This window comes from Colletotrichum abscissum (assembly GCF_030869225.1).
Source record: "Colletotrichum abscissum strain IMI 504890 chromosome Unknown Scaffold_9.1, whole genome shotgun sequence".
NCBI classification, from domain to species: Eukaryota; Fungi; Ascomycota; class Sordariomycetes; order Glomerellales; family Glomerellaceae; genus Colletotrichum; species Colletotrichum abscissum.
In genome coordinates, this window is record NW_026850536.1 from 1,116,024 (window position 1) to 1,130,050 (window position 14,027).

The 14,027-nt window shown below is 52.1% G+C and overlaps 6 protein-coding genes across 6 annotated transcripts; 2 read left to right on the forward strand and 4 right to left on the reverse strand.

Annotated features, from left to right (window-relative positions):
- Positions 1-104: 104 nt before the first annotated feature.
- On the reverse strand, positions 105-1,136 carry CABS01_04854 (uncharacterized protein; the record flags this gene model as incomplete). Its single annotated transcript, XM_060538224.1, has 5 exons — positions 105-260; positions 338-399; positions 472-651; positions 814-923; positions 1,033-1,136. The coding sequence occupies 5 exons, from the start codon at positions 1,134-1,136 to the stop codon at positions 105-107; spliced, it is 612 nt and encodes a 203-aa protein (XP_060389886.1).
- A 639-nt stretch (positions 1,137-1,775) lies between these two features.
- On the reverse strand, positions 1,776-2,930 carry CABS01_04855 (uncharacterized protein; the record flags this gene model as incomplete). Its single annotated transcript, XM_060538225.1, has 2 exons — positions 1,776-2,232; positions 2,293-2,930. 2 exons carry the CDS (start codon positions 2,928-2,930, stop codon positions 1,776-1,778), a joined length of 1,095 nt encoding a protein of 364 aa, XP_060389887.1.
- Positions 2,931-3,427: 497 nt separating this feature from the next.
- Positions 3,428-4,970, forward strand: CABS01_04856 (uncharacterized protein; the record flags this gene model as incomplete). The annotated part of the gene is made up of 2 exons (XM_060538226.1): positions 3,428-4,866; positions 4,949-4,970. The coding sequence occupies 2 exons, from the start codon at positions 3,428-3,430 to the stop codon at positions 4,968-4,970; spliced, it is 1,461 nt and encodes a 486-aa protein (XP_060389888.1).
- A 1,603-nt stretch (positions 4,971-6,573) lies between these two features.
- On the reverse strand, positions 6,574-9,162 carry CABS01_04857 (DNA mismatch repair protein MutL; the record flags this gene model as incomplete). The annotated part of the gene is made up of 3 exons (XM_060538227.1): positions 6,574-8,520; positions 8,580-8,759; positions 8,815-9,162. Coding segments are annotated over 3 exons (2,475 nt in total), but the record flags the coding sequence as incomplete, so codon positions are not given.
- Positions 9,163-10,132: 970 nt separating this feature from the next.
- CABS01_04858 (uncharacterized protein) lies at positions 10,133-11,104 on the forward strand (the record flags this gene model as incomplete). Its single annotated transcript, XM_060538228.1, has 3 exons — positions 10,133-10,244; positions 10,422-10,509; positions 10,588-11,104. The coding sequence occupies 3 exons, from the start codon at positions 10,133-10,135 to the stop codon at positions 11,102-11,104; spliced, it is 717 nt and encodes a 238-aa protein (XP_060389890.1).
- A 2,039-nt stretch (positions 11,105-13,143) lies between these two features.
- CABS01_04859 (uncharacterized protein) lies at positions 13,144-13,395 on the reverse strand (the record flags this gene model as incomplete). The annotated part of the gene is made up of 1 exon (XM_060538229.1): positions 13,144-13,395. The coding sequence occupies one exon, from the start codon at positions 13,393-13,395 to the stop codon at positions 13,144-13,146; it is 252 nt and encodes an 83-aa protein (XP_060389891.1).
- Between the last annotated feature and the right edge of the window lie 632 nt (positions 13,396-14,027).

Below are 14,027 nucleotides of genomic sequence, written 5' to 3' on the forward strand. Positions count from 1 at the left end.
GATGGATGGAACATCAGCATGGACTGACACGGCGCGACGAAGACAAAGGCACAAAAAGGTGGGATACAAATAAGCGAAATGAGATTTTTTTGTTTGCAGCATATTCACTTCAAGACTGGTCCTGCGACGAAAGCTGCTGCTGCTGCTTCTGCGTTAGTTGATGAGTTCTTCTGTCCCTCTTGAGAGTTTGCTGAAATCTTTGTAATGACGAGTAAGACGACGCATGTTCCCACAATGCTGAGAGCTACCACGGCGAGGACCTGGGGTATTCGAGTCAATATGAAGAAAACCGCATAATTCGGCGTGAGAAAGAGGCGGGGAGACAGTGAGAACTTACGAGCTGCGTCCTCCATCCGGTTTGCACGATGGCCGCTTTGCGACTATACTTGTTGACGGTTTCTTACATGCATCCACATCAGCCACTCTGCGCTTCTGGGGGGGAGCTTGCACCGTAGGGGAGGAAAGACTCACTTATGTAGTTACCGATCCCGAGACACAGACACGCGACGGCCAGGATCCAAAAGATGATGCCGAGGGGTTTGGCCATGCGCAGCTCGAGCTCGCTGGGTTCGGACTTCAGGTGGAAGGAGAGGACGATGGCGACGGCGACGATGGACATGTAGACTGAGAGGCGGAGGTAGCTTAGGAATGCTGTGTGGTGAGTTGGTGGGTGGTTAGTGAGTAGTTCAACCGATTTTGTTGTGATGTTTGAATGGAGCGCCGACGGGCCGAGGGGAGTGAGAGGATGAGCGAGGGGACGATTGAGAGAGATATCAAAAGTACGAGTAAGAAGGCGAAGGGTGTTGGACATACTCCTCTCATTTGCGCAGTGGTCGCGCGCATCGCTGGTTTCGTTTTGGAAGAGGAGGGGGCCGAAGATGGGCCAGGCGAGGAATGTTGATTTTCCTGCGTGGCCTGAGCCGCTTGTTGTGACATTGTATGTTAGCTTTCAAAGGATCAATTCACAAGTGAGATCAACCTGAGCAGAGATTGAGAGGTGAGTAGGAGAGAGTGAGTGAGTATCGTACTTACCCAAGGTCGCCGACGTCAATTGGTCTCAAGAGCTCTGAGGGCCGGAGGGGCGCGCAGCAGTGGAAGGTTAGGTCCTCGTCGTCCATGTCAGGTCGCGAAGCCATGATTATGGAAGATGACGCTTGAATGAGCTCAGATTGGATTGAATAAGTCGAAAACGAATTGAAGGTCCTGCGCGTGAACTTGAAAGTGAATGAAGCTGTGAGTTTGAGGATTTGAGTGACGGGAACTTGGAAGTCTGGGCACGGCAGCTTTGGAAATGGCAACCGGATTTGATCACAAGCGCCATGTATGGTGTCATTTGGGCACTGTGTAATTTCTCATGAACTAAGGGGCCCTGCCAAGGACTTGGGGCCGGCGCGGACACTGTACGGCAACGGCGATCGGCGATCGGGCTCCACCTCGGCTCACCCGACTTACACTCTAGCCGACCTCGCCGTTAGGACCTCGATTGAATCGCCCTGGCATTCATATCTAAGTAAACGTGATATTGTTGATACCCGCGATCGAATATCTTGAAATCGCTTCCAGATTCTTCCCTTTGGACTGCGAAAAAAATAGTAACCACAAAGCGTGACTCGAAAAAAAGGAAAATACAGAAGCCAAGTCGAAGTTTCCTTGGTCATCAAGCACCTATTAAGCCAAGAAACCCGGTTTCTCCATCAAATCAGACTTCTTGAACTTTGCTCGCTTGCTGTCCTGAATACTCAGGGTCTTCAAACCCTCGTTCTCGGCGTTCTTCTCTACTTTCGGCATAAGGCCTTGGACGGGTCATCCGCCAATGCACAATACGAGATCCAGACCTGGACCGCCGCCAGCGCCGTGGCCAGAATTCCGAAGACAGCCGCTATAATCAGGGCGGCAAGAGCACAATTGTACATGTGTCGAGGCGATTTCCTCCGTTCTGCGTACCGCTCCCATCTAGTAGTCGGCGTCGGGTGGTCGACCTCGCTCAGCAGACGGACCAGCTGTGGGGCCCAGTGCGGGTGCTGCGTGTATAAGCCGCGAAGGTCATCGGGAAGTTCTTGACCAGCTGGAGACCCTAGAGAATGGCGGGACGGCTTCAGGAGATCGGGATCGAGATCTTGCCGCTGGACCCATTTCTTCAGTATTCGTCGGGACCGCCCGTCACCGAAGGGAGGGAATAGAAGATCGAGGGTTCTGAGTGTATCCTCGAGAAGCTTCGGGGGTAGACAGCCACTATGGCATTACTTGGTAAGTTTTTATTCTTACGATAAGGCTCTCAAGGCTAGGTCTTACATGGATATGGCTTCAGGTAAAGAATGGTTTAACTCTTCCTGGTCGGCCTTCAAAATATCCAGGCTACGTTCGAGAAACTCTCGATGATGGTACACCAACAGGGTTTTGAATCCTTCTCCCTGAATCAAAGACAAGTGATCCGAGAGATTGTCAGTTGCATCGATCTCAATTCTGGCGTTCTTAGACAGGATATGGGCACTGAGATTCCTAATATTGACAGACTGTTCGGGTATCCCTCCAGCAGACCGATGTGGGTAGACACGCTTAAAGAAGGCCACTAGTGTCTCATTATCTGTCCATTTATATATGTTATAGCCTCCGAGTGCGGTGCCTTCAGTGTGACACGCAGTCATGAACATCAGCCTTACAGCGTGTTCCAGAACTGCGCCGGTACCTCCACAGTCGGTTGCTGATCGAATCGAGTCTTTCGATGCTGAAGGATTCAATTTGAGCTGCACGATTGCCTTCTGTATGTCAGCTTTGCTGTGACTGAGCCTGTTCGTCGAAACTCTCTCCGCATAATACTCTGAAAGCCGAACACTTTGCAAACGTTGCGATGAAGCGGCTTCTCCGTTGCTGTTCTCCCAAATGAAGTCCGCAATGGTATGATCAGTAGGTAAGACTGAAGAGGCACCCATCGCAAAATATCTGAGGAGCCGATTTCTAAACGATAGAGTGGGGTTAACTTTCGACAGAATTGACAAAAACCCGGAGACTTTAGGTGCTATTTCATTGTGGAATGACTGCTAAGGCTTTGGTGGTAAGAAACCCCAGGTAAGGCGACTGGCTGATCAGGCGGTCTTGAGATGAACACGCCATTGGGCTGTGTTGGTTACACGAGCCTGGTTGGGCGTTCTCGCGTTCTTGAGATGACCACGTTGGCGGACTTCATTGGCAAGAAGCCGGCACACCCACTGCTTCCTTTACCGTTAGTCCTGCATCGAAGGAGCACATGCAGCAGGAAAAGTCGCCTCATCATGGATTATGAGGTCAAGTCCGCCTCACTAAATTGGGGGAATAAAGCGACACGCAGACCCTAGCAGGTTCGAGTTATGTTTGTTTTCGCAATCTCATACTTACTCAGGCTCCCATGTCGTACTCTCAACACTCGTGAGGACATAGCCACTCGACCGAGATGAGCGCTCTAACGAATTCTTCGTCAACCTATCTCGAATCCGCCGGTGCTCGATACCCCCTTCTTGACTATTTGAGAGTCAAATGGCGCGTTCCAAAGATCGCTTGGGGCATTAAATCACTCAAGACATATTGGGCGTTGTTGGAATCTCCTATGAGAATCCATAACCACAGCAACCGCATCTTGGTACTGATCGCGATCGCAATGACTACCTGGACCGTTTTCGAGCTTGCCTCGACTATCAATGGCACCAAAATGCAGGGTCTTAGTTATTTTGACCGCGGTCGGCTACTAGTTGCAGTCGCATTTGCTGCTTGTTGGATTGTGTTTAGCCTTGTCTTGGCTATGTACGACTGCAACAAGCAGGGATTACACGTTGTCCACCCCGTCTTGGACGACTTTCCAATATCAATCGCCGTTAATGAGTCGAAGTATAATGCGGGACTTTCAGCGGAAGCGCCCAATAAGAGGTCGGATTCTCCTGCAGCTGTTGACGTCGACAGAAGCAACATTGGGCCAGCTACCACAGAGAGTCTGCACATGCCAGCCACCTCTCATAAAGAGATGCAAACCGAGCCAGCAGATTCTGCAAAATCCGAAGGAAATACCGAACAAAATCACAATTCAGTGCAGCTCGGTGTCGGCATATATTGTACACAGAGCCGGCCTCAAGATATTCAGGAGCAACAGATGAGCCACGATAATAAGCAACAACCATGTACGCCCAAAGACGTCGATACTCGTGAGAGCCCCTACGTGTACCACAATCAAGGTTTCTTTGAAGTCCTTCTTTGCCGTCGTGGGTACGGGTTGTCTACCACCGACACTGTCTGGGCCAACCCCAACGTCCCTTTTACGATCGAAGATCAACTGGTTTTGCACAATTTGGATTCAGGGCTGATGCGCTTCAAAAGTGCCTTTTACTCTTATTCAAGACATCAATTCCCCCTCATTAGCCTAAGCTTGGTATCTGTTAAGCCGAGTATAGGTCTTTTTGGCACACACCTACACTCAAAATCTACCCCCGACACACGCATTTGCATTTCCGGTCTCAGGAATGTGAATGAAATCCAAGCATTCGACACACTTATGTCCAGATCTGGCAATAGGCATCTCTATAGCCCCTTGAAACTCTGCTATCAGAACAGCCAGATCATCCGCTCAGCTGGCCCGGCTTCGCACAACATCAAGTCTTCGAGCATTCAGACCATGTGTGGCAGTCTAGTGACATTCGACGAGATAGATAGGTCTCAAAGAAAGTCTACTATAGGCGGTATCATTGAGGTCGATGGACAACCCTTCGCACTTACGACAAGCCATCGTGTCGATAAGGAGATCACGACTGAGGATGAGGATGACCCGTCCCTCGCAGACCTCATCACGGCATTCGACAGCGAAACTCTCGGAGGTCAAGAGTCACTGCAACCCACATCTTCTCCGTATATGAGGTCGCTGTCTGTCGCACCTTCGCTCCATAAAGATGGCGAAGTACTCGATGCCTCAATCACTGAGAAACTGCAGCCAGCTCCCTTGGAAGGCTTGAGCTACGGATGTGCGCTAACACCAGATCTGGAAGAAACCTGGGATGATTGGGCCCTTCTATCCGTTAGACCAGAACACTGTCTACCAAATATAGTGCCATATCCTAGTTTCTCATCATCGAAGGAAGAGGGCAGGAACCGACAAATTAGCAGATTCCTGGACTTTGACTCGATGAGCTTCGACAATAGCCTACCCTGGCCTGTTTCGATCATCTCAGGCGTCAGTGGCACGATGCCTGGTTTGCTGTCCTCGAGTCCGTCTTACATGCTGGCGGAAACGAGCCGGCCCCAAGAACTATGGAATATAAGGCTTGTTCAAGGCGGTACGTAACATGTCCAATCTTGAGAAACTTGGTTATCTTACACGAGCTTTTCTGACAAATTCAGATCTTCAAGCAGGTGATTCCGGATCTTGGGTTGTTCGAGAGAGTGACTGCAGCCTCCTTGGCATGATCGTAGCACGCTCGAACTGTGCGGCTTACATGGTCTCATTCGGTCAGTTGAGAAAAGCGATTGAGAAAAAGAGAAGTCTATCGGCAGGTGCTATTAGATTACCGATGGCATCAACGAACGACACTATTAGGTCACTGATGTCGCCAGCGAAAATGAAAGACCCTTTTTCGATAGGCGGCATTATGTTTCGTGTCAACCGCTTCCCAGTGACCGTCGAACCTGGAATCTTACCAAAACTTCGACTGCCATACACCGCACCAACAATATCAGATCAGAGGACTACTACTTATGAACGACCTCCAGAGAATACAAGGGCCCGAGATGTCGCAGGCGTACCTCAAAACAGCGAATTGGATGTCATACTCGATAATAGCCAACGAATCGAAACCCAGCTGTCTCAAGTTTCGCTCCGAAAAGAGCGTGTTGAGCTACAGAATGGAGACAACAAACTTCAAGTGGAATCCCGAAGCGACAGTGACAACAACTGTCCATGTGGAAAGCCTAGGCGGTGTTTAGTGTCTTTCCTTTTCATTTTTATTTTTATCATCGAGTGGATTTGTTGGGTCTATTCTGGTTCAAAGGTGCGGATTGCTCTCTCGACTTTTCTTCTGTTGTGGTTGTGGTACAAAATCTGGCTTGGTAAAAAGATACATACCCAAACGGCGGACTCGAGAGCCTCCACTCCAGAGAGAAGAGCAGCTTCGTCTCTTTTCTGCGCACCAGCGTATAGGTAGTTAAGCGTTTACCTTGGCAATTTAAATGGGTGTCTATTCCACCGAAACTGAAAATGGGTGTATACTCCCCGTCCGACCGCCAGCCCTAATCAACAAACCTTTTCGCGATACTTTGTCTCCTGTGTTGACTCCTTTTCACTTCTCGTCAATTTTGAACCGAGCAACAATGCATCCAAGGAACGCCAACTTCTATACGACGCTCCACACACTATAAGCCGTACGCCGTAAGGCGACAATTTGCCCATTAAGCCCCAAATCGGTGCAATATTTGGGGGCTCCGTGAGCTATACGCCGTCTACCGACTAGATGGAACCGCAAAATCAGAATTGCATTATGGGACACAGGGGAGCTCTTCCGGAGGCATTCAAAGTCAAAGCTGAAGCGGCAAGAATGGTTGTATATTGTAGAATACTCGTCTCTAACATCTCTCAAAGACCCGGTACAAGCCCTTCAAATCAGCAACCTCCAACACAGCAGCCTTCATCAACGACGTAGTCGCAACCAACCTCGCCTTGAAGGCAGGGAAGAAAATATGCTCAATCGCGAAACGCACGTTTCTCCGCCGTTCCGCAAGCTGATCATCGACCTTGGCCTCCTCGTCATTCTCGTCAGCCTCCCCGCCAACCGTCGGCGGCAACTGCTCAGGCACATAGAAAGACGCCAGCTCTTTCAAAAAGGAATCAAAACACAGCTTCTCATCCTCCCAGTTGACACAGGGTCCGAGACGCAGGAGGAAACGAGGCAACTTGACCATGGCGGGCGTGTAGCCCTTGATCAGGAGGGGGATAGTGAGCAGCTCGCCCGCAGGGGAGACTTCGAGGGAGAAGTACTCGGTAAGCATCTCACGCCGCTCGATGAGCTGGGCTGCTACCTTCTCGACAACGTCCTCAATCTCAAAGTCCTCCTCGGGAGACTCGATATTCGCCTTCTCTGCCTCAGCGCCGATGCGGAGGATCTCCCGCAGGTCCAGGGGCGGCGTGAAGCGGATGGTGCCAAAGTTGCCAAAATCCGTCAGCCCGACTTGATAGCAGTACTCGTAACAGGTCCGACCGTAGTCAATAAGATACATCTTGACACCGCCCTGAATAGCGGCCAATCGACGGCGTTCGTCGACGACGCCGACAAATGTGTGATTCGCAAAGATGTCTGTGAGGTCGTTGTGCATGTCTTCCCTTACCTCGGCCCGGAGCTCCTTGACGCTAGTAAGCCTCATTGGTGCGAAGGGCCTATCGACCGTTTCGTACTGAATATGCTCCGAGGCAGACAAGGCATTTTCGTCAGCCGCCCCGGCTGCGGCCGCAGCAAGCCCGGGGGATGCCTTGGAGGGCGTAGCAGCTGTGGCTGAGGGCAGCATGCTGGTGATTTTCCGCAAGCTCGTATCGGTACGGACGAGGTTGTTAGAGTTCCTCCGTGGTCTTTTCGAGCCTGGGGTTTCTCTTGCGGGCGTCGCTGGGGTTCCCTCGCTTTCGGCCTGAGGGGATATCTCCATCATCTGCCCCCCCGGGAGCAAGCTCTGTGTCATGAATGTGCGACTTGTGTCCACCTCTGCCAGCTTAGAGCGTATGTGCTCGCATATTGACTGGATGACGTCATCTTCGTTCAGGAAATGCACTTCTTGCTTCGTGGGATGGACGTTGACGTCGACTCGGGCAGGGTCGATCTCGAGGCTGAGGTAGATGAATGGCCGACCGCCCTTGGGTAAGAATGAGGCGTACAGCTGCTCAAGTGCCTTTCTTATGGTGGTTGACTCTACACAACGGTGATTGATGAATAGGAGAAAGGTAGTCTTTTTTATGTTGTAGTTGGCGTTCGTAGCCCATCCAGTAGCCTTGAAGCCCCAACGGTCTTCTGAGGTTGAGAACTGCATTAACTCGTTGGCGACACTTGAGCCGTATATCTGCCGTATTCGGTCGATTTCGCTTGCTGTGGCTTGGATGGATACACTGGTACCCGATTCGCCGTGCTTCTTGCAGGAGAAGCCCACTCCCTTACAATGGATGGCGTAACGTCCAACAATGTCAATGATCTTATTGTACTCCTCAGCAGGCGACCTAAATGCTCTTCGACGTGTCGGTATGTTATAGAACATGTCTTCGACGCTGATCTGCGTACCCTGGCGGCCAGCAGTGGGCTTGGGCTCAGCCGACTGACCGGGCTTTGCAGGAGCCAGCTTCCCATCGAGGTATGTGGCACGCCATGCGCAATTCGAGTCTTTGGTCTTGGTAGTCACGGAAAGATGGGCGATGTGACTGATACTTGCTAGGGCTTCGCCTCTGAAGCCATACGTGGCAATGGAGGTGAGGTCCTCGAAGGCGGTGATCTTAGAAGTCGTATGACGCTCGCAGAGAATCTCCATGTCTTCTCTCTTGAGCAGAGTCAGAACGGATAGGTAGATCTACGAAGAGGACGCATGTCATGTCATACCTGAATACCGCATCCATTGTCGGTGATTTGCAGGAGTTTGAGGCCACCCTCCTTGACCAGTACCTCGAGAGCGGTGGCACCTGCGTCAACGGAGTTCTCGATCAATTCTTTCAGGGCATTGACAGGGGCAACAATGATCTCTCCGGCGGCAATTTTATTGACTACATTCTGATCGAGGGCCTGCATATGCCTGTCAGAAGTGTAGCACGCCGAGTAAGCGGCAAATGCAACTCACGCGAATGCGACGGGGCCCTTGAGAGTTTTCCAGGTCATCCCCCGCCTTCCGCTTCGTGCCAGCAGAAGGAGCGGAATCGACTTCCATGGGGTCAGCCATGGCCGTCTGAGGTTCGAGAAGGCTCAATATTGCTAGTAGCTGTTGCGGGGCAGTGTAACACCAGTAAGGCGAGGCAGGAAGGCAGCTCAATAGCGGTACATGCCCACCAACAGCTTCATTCAGCTGGCTTGGGAAACAGTGTGAATGTACGAATTCGCAAGGTTGTCGAGTGGAGGGGAGAAAATGCCTGCTGCCGGCGAGGATGGAGTCGCGACTACCGGGCCCACGGGTTCCCAGAGTTTGGCGCGTCTTCACGTGAGCAGCTGTTTAGTCAGCCAAAACCACTTTATGGAAGGTGCTTGCCTTGGAACCACGAACCTTCCTCGGGCACCTCAGCTACCCGGGTACGTATCGAAGTCGCCGTTCTTACCCACCGCATCCCACAACTTAAGGCAATGAGCGAGCCGACGCAGTACACCCATCTGCACATTACTTCAACAACCTATCAACCTCCCATCCGGGTTGCTGCAACAATACACATCCTTGACAATGCCTCTAGCCCCTAATACAATTTACGGTTGCAGTTCTCGGACCCATGTCGTCTTCACCGTTATCCGACCAATTTGCGCCTGTCACAGTTCTGCACAACACAGCACTCGGATCGACATTTCTGACGCTGGCACGAAACCCATCCAGATGTGATGACGCTAGAGTACCATCGAATTCGCAAGACTGGGACACTGAAAGACCATTTCTGATCGACCTTCGAAGTCGTGCTTTAGTTTCCAAAGATTCCAGGCTCCGATCCGGGGCGTATCCGTCAACCCTGCGAGCATAGATCCCCAGTGATCAAACCAGGGACTGTCGATGTAGTCCATCGATCAGATTCACCGAGAACAGCGTTGACATTTCTGGTGTGGAGGCTGTGGCGGTGTTCGACACCGAAAGTCTCCAATGTTCAAGAGAATGCCACCTACCAAGCTCAGCCATCAAGCACAAACAAATCGCGGTGGTATCCATTCTACTTGGCCGAAAACGCCTTGGACGTCTGTCAACAAATCTGCTTCGCAGAAGCTTCGCAGAACCCCATGAAGAAGTTCATTCCTCGAAGGGTGACTCAGACAGCGGCACACTCCGAGACATGCCCTGACCTCGGCCTAACATAAACGCCTTTGTTGTTTGCTGGAGATAGTTCCAATGGGATAGGGAAGAACAGACAGTTGCAATCTCTTGCACGTTCATTCAAAGCTGCGGATACCGAAAGTTTAGCCTCATCATCATGAAATTTGGCGAGGCACCCCAAACCACGGCTTCTCGCATGAAGTTGACAAACAGGGCTTCTCGCGCACAAGCCGGCAACATTTACACCATTTACAACCGGCCGGCACATGGTCGTCGTTTGAGAACCGTGCACTTTTTCAGAAACTGACCAAAATATAACGACAAGCATCCGAACTGCCCGCACCAGCGTCGGCCGCCAGGCCATCTTTGCAAAGATTGCTGTCCCCTCTTTTTGGACCATTGTCAGTCTAACACTAACCAACTCCACGTACTCCGTACACTCCCAGCGGCGCCTGCCATGTGCAAAGACGAGCCAGCAGAAAGCACCGCAGGTGACGGCGTGGCCTCGACACGCGCCCATCTCTCGAGTGCGAGGTAAGTTGGCCCTCCCCCTGGTCCTTACCAGGCCCACCGCTGCCACTACGTGCATGGTTGTAGTGTCACGTCTGACAGCGGGTCCAGCGGATGGAGCTCAAGACTACCTTCACCAGATCCTATCATTTCGGACCCAACCATGACACCCGGCCGGCGTATCCCCCGAAGTCCTCTTGCTCCTCTGTCCCACGCGGAGAGCTTGATGGACATGCAAATTCCTCAACCGTCGGGGTCACTTCAGGTCGGCAGGAAACGGGACATTGATGAGGTTTTCGACGACAGCACACCACCTTCGCCCGATAAGCTGCAACGCGAGCTCGATCAGCAGCACGATGAGGCCAAGGAGGAGGAGGCTATGAACACCAGTCGCAACTTGACAACGAGTACACTCATGCCCCTTGACACTCAATTGCAAGCTCATGAGCCAGACAGCAAGCGGCGCAAGACACTCGCCTACCGAGTCAAGCCTCCTACTCGCAGTGCTAGTTTGCACTACGGGCATGGCTCCGAGCATGGCCTCGCGGATGACAGCGGCCGCCAAAACACGGTCGAACGACAAGCCAGCCGCAAATCAAACTCTCCAAAAAACGGTTGAGAAGCGGGCGTTTGTTGCCGCCACCATTGAAGCATCAGCCTGTCCCATGATGCCATCCATGCAGGAACAGGACGGCCTACCGCCCAACGTCCACCGGCAACGCAGCATCGCCCCTCTTCTTATCAGAGTCTAGTATCCGTAGGGCCTCTCGGTAGACCTAGGATCCCAGCACCTCGCGTGGTTCGGATACTTGACGGTCGTCCTACAGTATCTTACGGAATGCTTTTCGTCCTCAGCAGACGGCAACAAACCCCGATCACAGAGGCTCACTGGCAACACGGCAGTGGAGAGAAACCCTCCTCATCTCTTGATCTCGACAGCGAGCATTGCGAAGACGTCTGGCAGCTGTCGACCGGTGTTGATAGTGCGACTAGCTTTCCCACGTTGTGGTTTAGCGGCTGGCACTGCCACTATCCGGCGCCCCTCCCTCATTTCCTCCCCCCAACTCCTCCAAGCAAACGTGCGCCCATAGGACCTGGCTGCCATGCGAGGCCCGTTTCGAAACAACCTTAACCGTATGCGCCTTTCCCGTTTGCGCTGCAAACGACAACTGCTCAGGGTGCCCAAGAGTCCATTTCAGGAACCTTTCCCTCCCTCTCGCGACCCTTTCGCGGTCTAGCGCGCTGGGAACATCAAGAACGTAGAGGGCCGAATCCAGTGAGAATCATGAAGATCCTTCGGCAGCACCTCTTTTGTTTCAGGTCGACGCTCTCAAGATGGTTTCCTTTTCGCATCGGAATTTACTTCTTCTCCTCGTCCACATCCTTTCGCCGTTCTTTTCAAACTCTGAAGAGTCACTCGAGCGGCACAATTCAACGCCTCGTGTTTGCACTTGACGGCGTCTTCTCCCTTCCCGGAATAGCAAATAGACAATTACAAACCCCTGCCGCGTCTTGCCGCTTTCAGCTGTTCGCATCCACTACAGTTCCCAATATGTCCATCAGCGTTTCAACTTTGGGTGGTGGTCTCCGTCGCTTGGACGAATGCGAACATGTGGTGGTGTCCTCTCGCGCCGGCAACCCAAAGGTCTCAATTCTCAACCATTAGGAATACTGCCTCGTTTCTTTTCGCCAGCAAAGCACACCAATTCAAAAGCTTCTCGCATCCCTCAATCTCCTTGGATCCCGCTGATCAGCTGAATGGCCAAGGGTGATGTCCGTGGTTTTCAATATTGGACAGGTATACCCACCCAAAGATGCACAATGACCGAATGAAAAACTCTTTTGGGCCACCAACAATCTGCCCGGCTCCGTCTCGGAGATTTTTCTCAACCGTAACGAGCAACCTCCAGTGCATCCCCCTGCACCTCTTCATCCCATTCCCCTGGCTGGTGCCTCGGTGGTTGGATCCACTGCAGGCCTGTTTTGTTTCGTTTCGTTTCCTCGCTCGTTTCCCTGTCCCTCCTTTCGGTTGGGCCTCTGGGGTAAAATAAAGGGACGCACCGACGACTTTTGACTACGCAGGAAGAAAGACAAAAAGAGAGGAATCCCCGGGGGGGGGGGGGGCGGACAGAAGACGACGGTCAACTCAAGATCCCCCTGAGCATCGCATCCTTTTTCTCTCACCTCATCTCTCGAGTCCCGCTCAGTCTGTTACTCTCTTACTTTGTTGGGGGATGCTGCCCACATTACGGCACACGGCTAAAGAAAAGATCTGCGGGAACGTTGGCGAGGAAGAAACGGACATACATGTCCATCATCTGACGGCATAAAGGCAGCTCGCACTCTAGATCGAGTAGGCCAACGCTGCCACAGAAGCACAAAACCAAACACAAACCTCGAGCCAACGCCGAAGAAAGAAAAAGGACATGCAGCACAAGGAGAGACACAGAGATGTCAGAGACTATGGCTCGAGCCAATGGCAACACCAATCCATCCCGAACGTCCAAACAAGAACCATGGACCTCCCGAGGAAAACTCCCGATAATCCCTCCCCCCTCCACCATCCTTCTCTTCTTCCCTCCCAGTCTCCCACTCTCTTTCATCCTTGGCCCTATCTCATATCGCACACTCTCGCTTCTCATCACCTAAGATCATGGATTATATGCAATGGTTCATCGGCAAGAGAGGGGAAAATGGGACCCAAAACCAGACCGAGCGATTATCATTCATCCTCAACCAATGCTTCAAGCGGGCGGCAGCACCAATCCAATACCAGGGCCGGACTATACCTTCCAATGCGGATGCAACTAGGAGCCACGCGAAATGACACACACTTCCGCCTGCACCACTTGCATTGGACACAAAAGACGCAAGAAAGCAACGCAACGCAACGCACGCAGATGGGTACATTAGGAAGCACGCATCCGCATACGCATCCGCATCCGCCGGTCGTGGGCGCCTGAATGGGCACAGACGAGCTTTTGCAAAAGTCGCAGATTTGACTTGCGCCGCAGTGGACTGCAGAGAAGGGAGGGCAAGGCAGGGGTAGCCAAAGGGGGAAACGAAACGTTGGATGGGGGGCTCAAGTGAGTTACCAATCCTTTTTCCATTGCAGTCTTATGAACCAAGGTGGTTTAAATTATCTACGGGCCTGTTGTTGCAGTGGCAGCCGAACCTCGTTCTTTGCTCTGACCTCTATTTTCTCCAGTTCTCTCTTTTACAACAACCGCCTCTCTCTTTCTTTCTTGTCCACCCCCCTTTCCCTTCCTACTCCTCTTTCCTCTTTTCACCTTCAGCCGGGATCTCGCAATGTTTCGCTCTCCCGAGCATCTCGTTCCTATGTCACCTTACCGGTGCACGCTACGCCTCCACCACACTCCCGCAATATGAAGCATGGAACACCCCTCCATCAACGCTCCATGGCCATGGCTACGATGAACAGGTCCACGGGTCGACCTGCCAAAATTGCGGCAGATGCTCTCCCGCATTGACCCCTTCCCGATGGTCTCCGCAATTCCCGGACCTGAGTAATGGGGCAACTC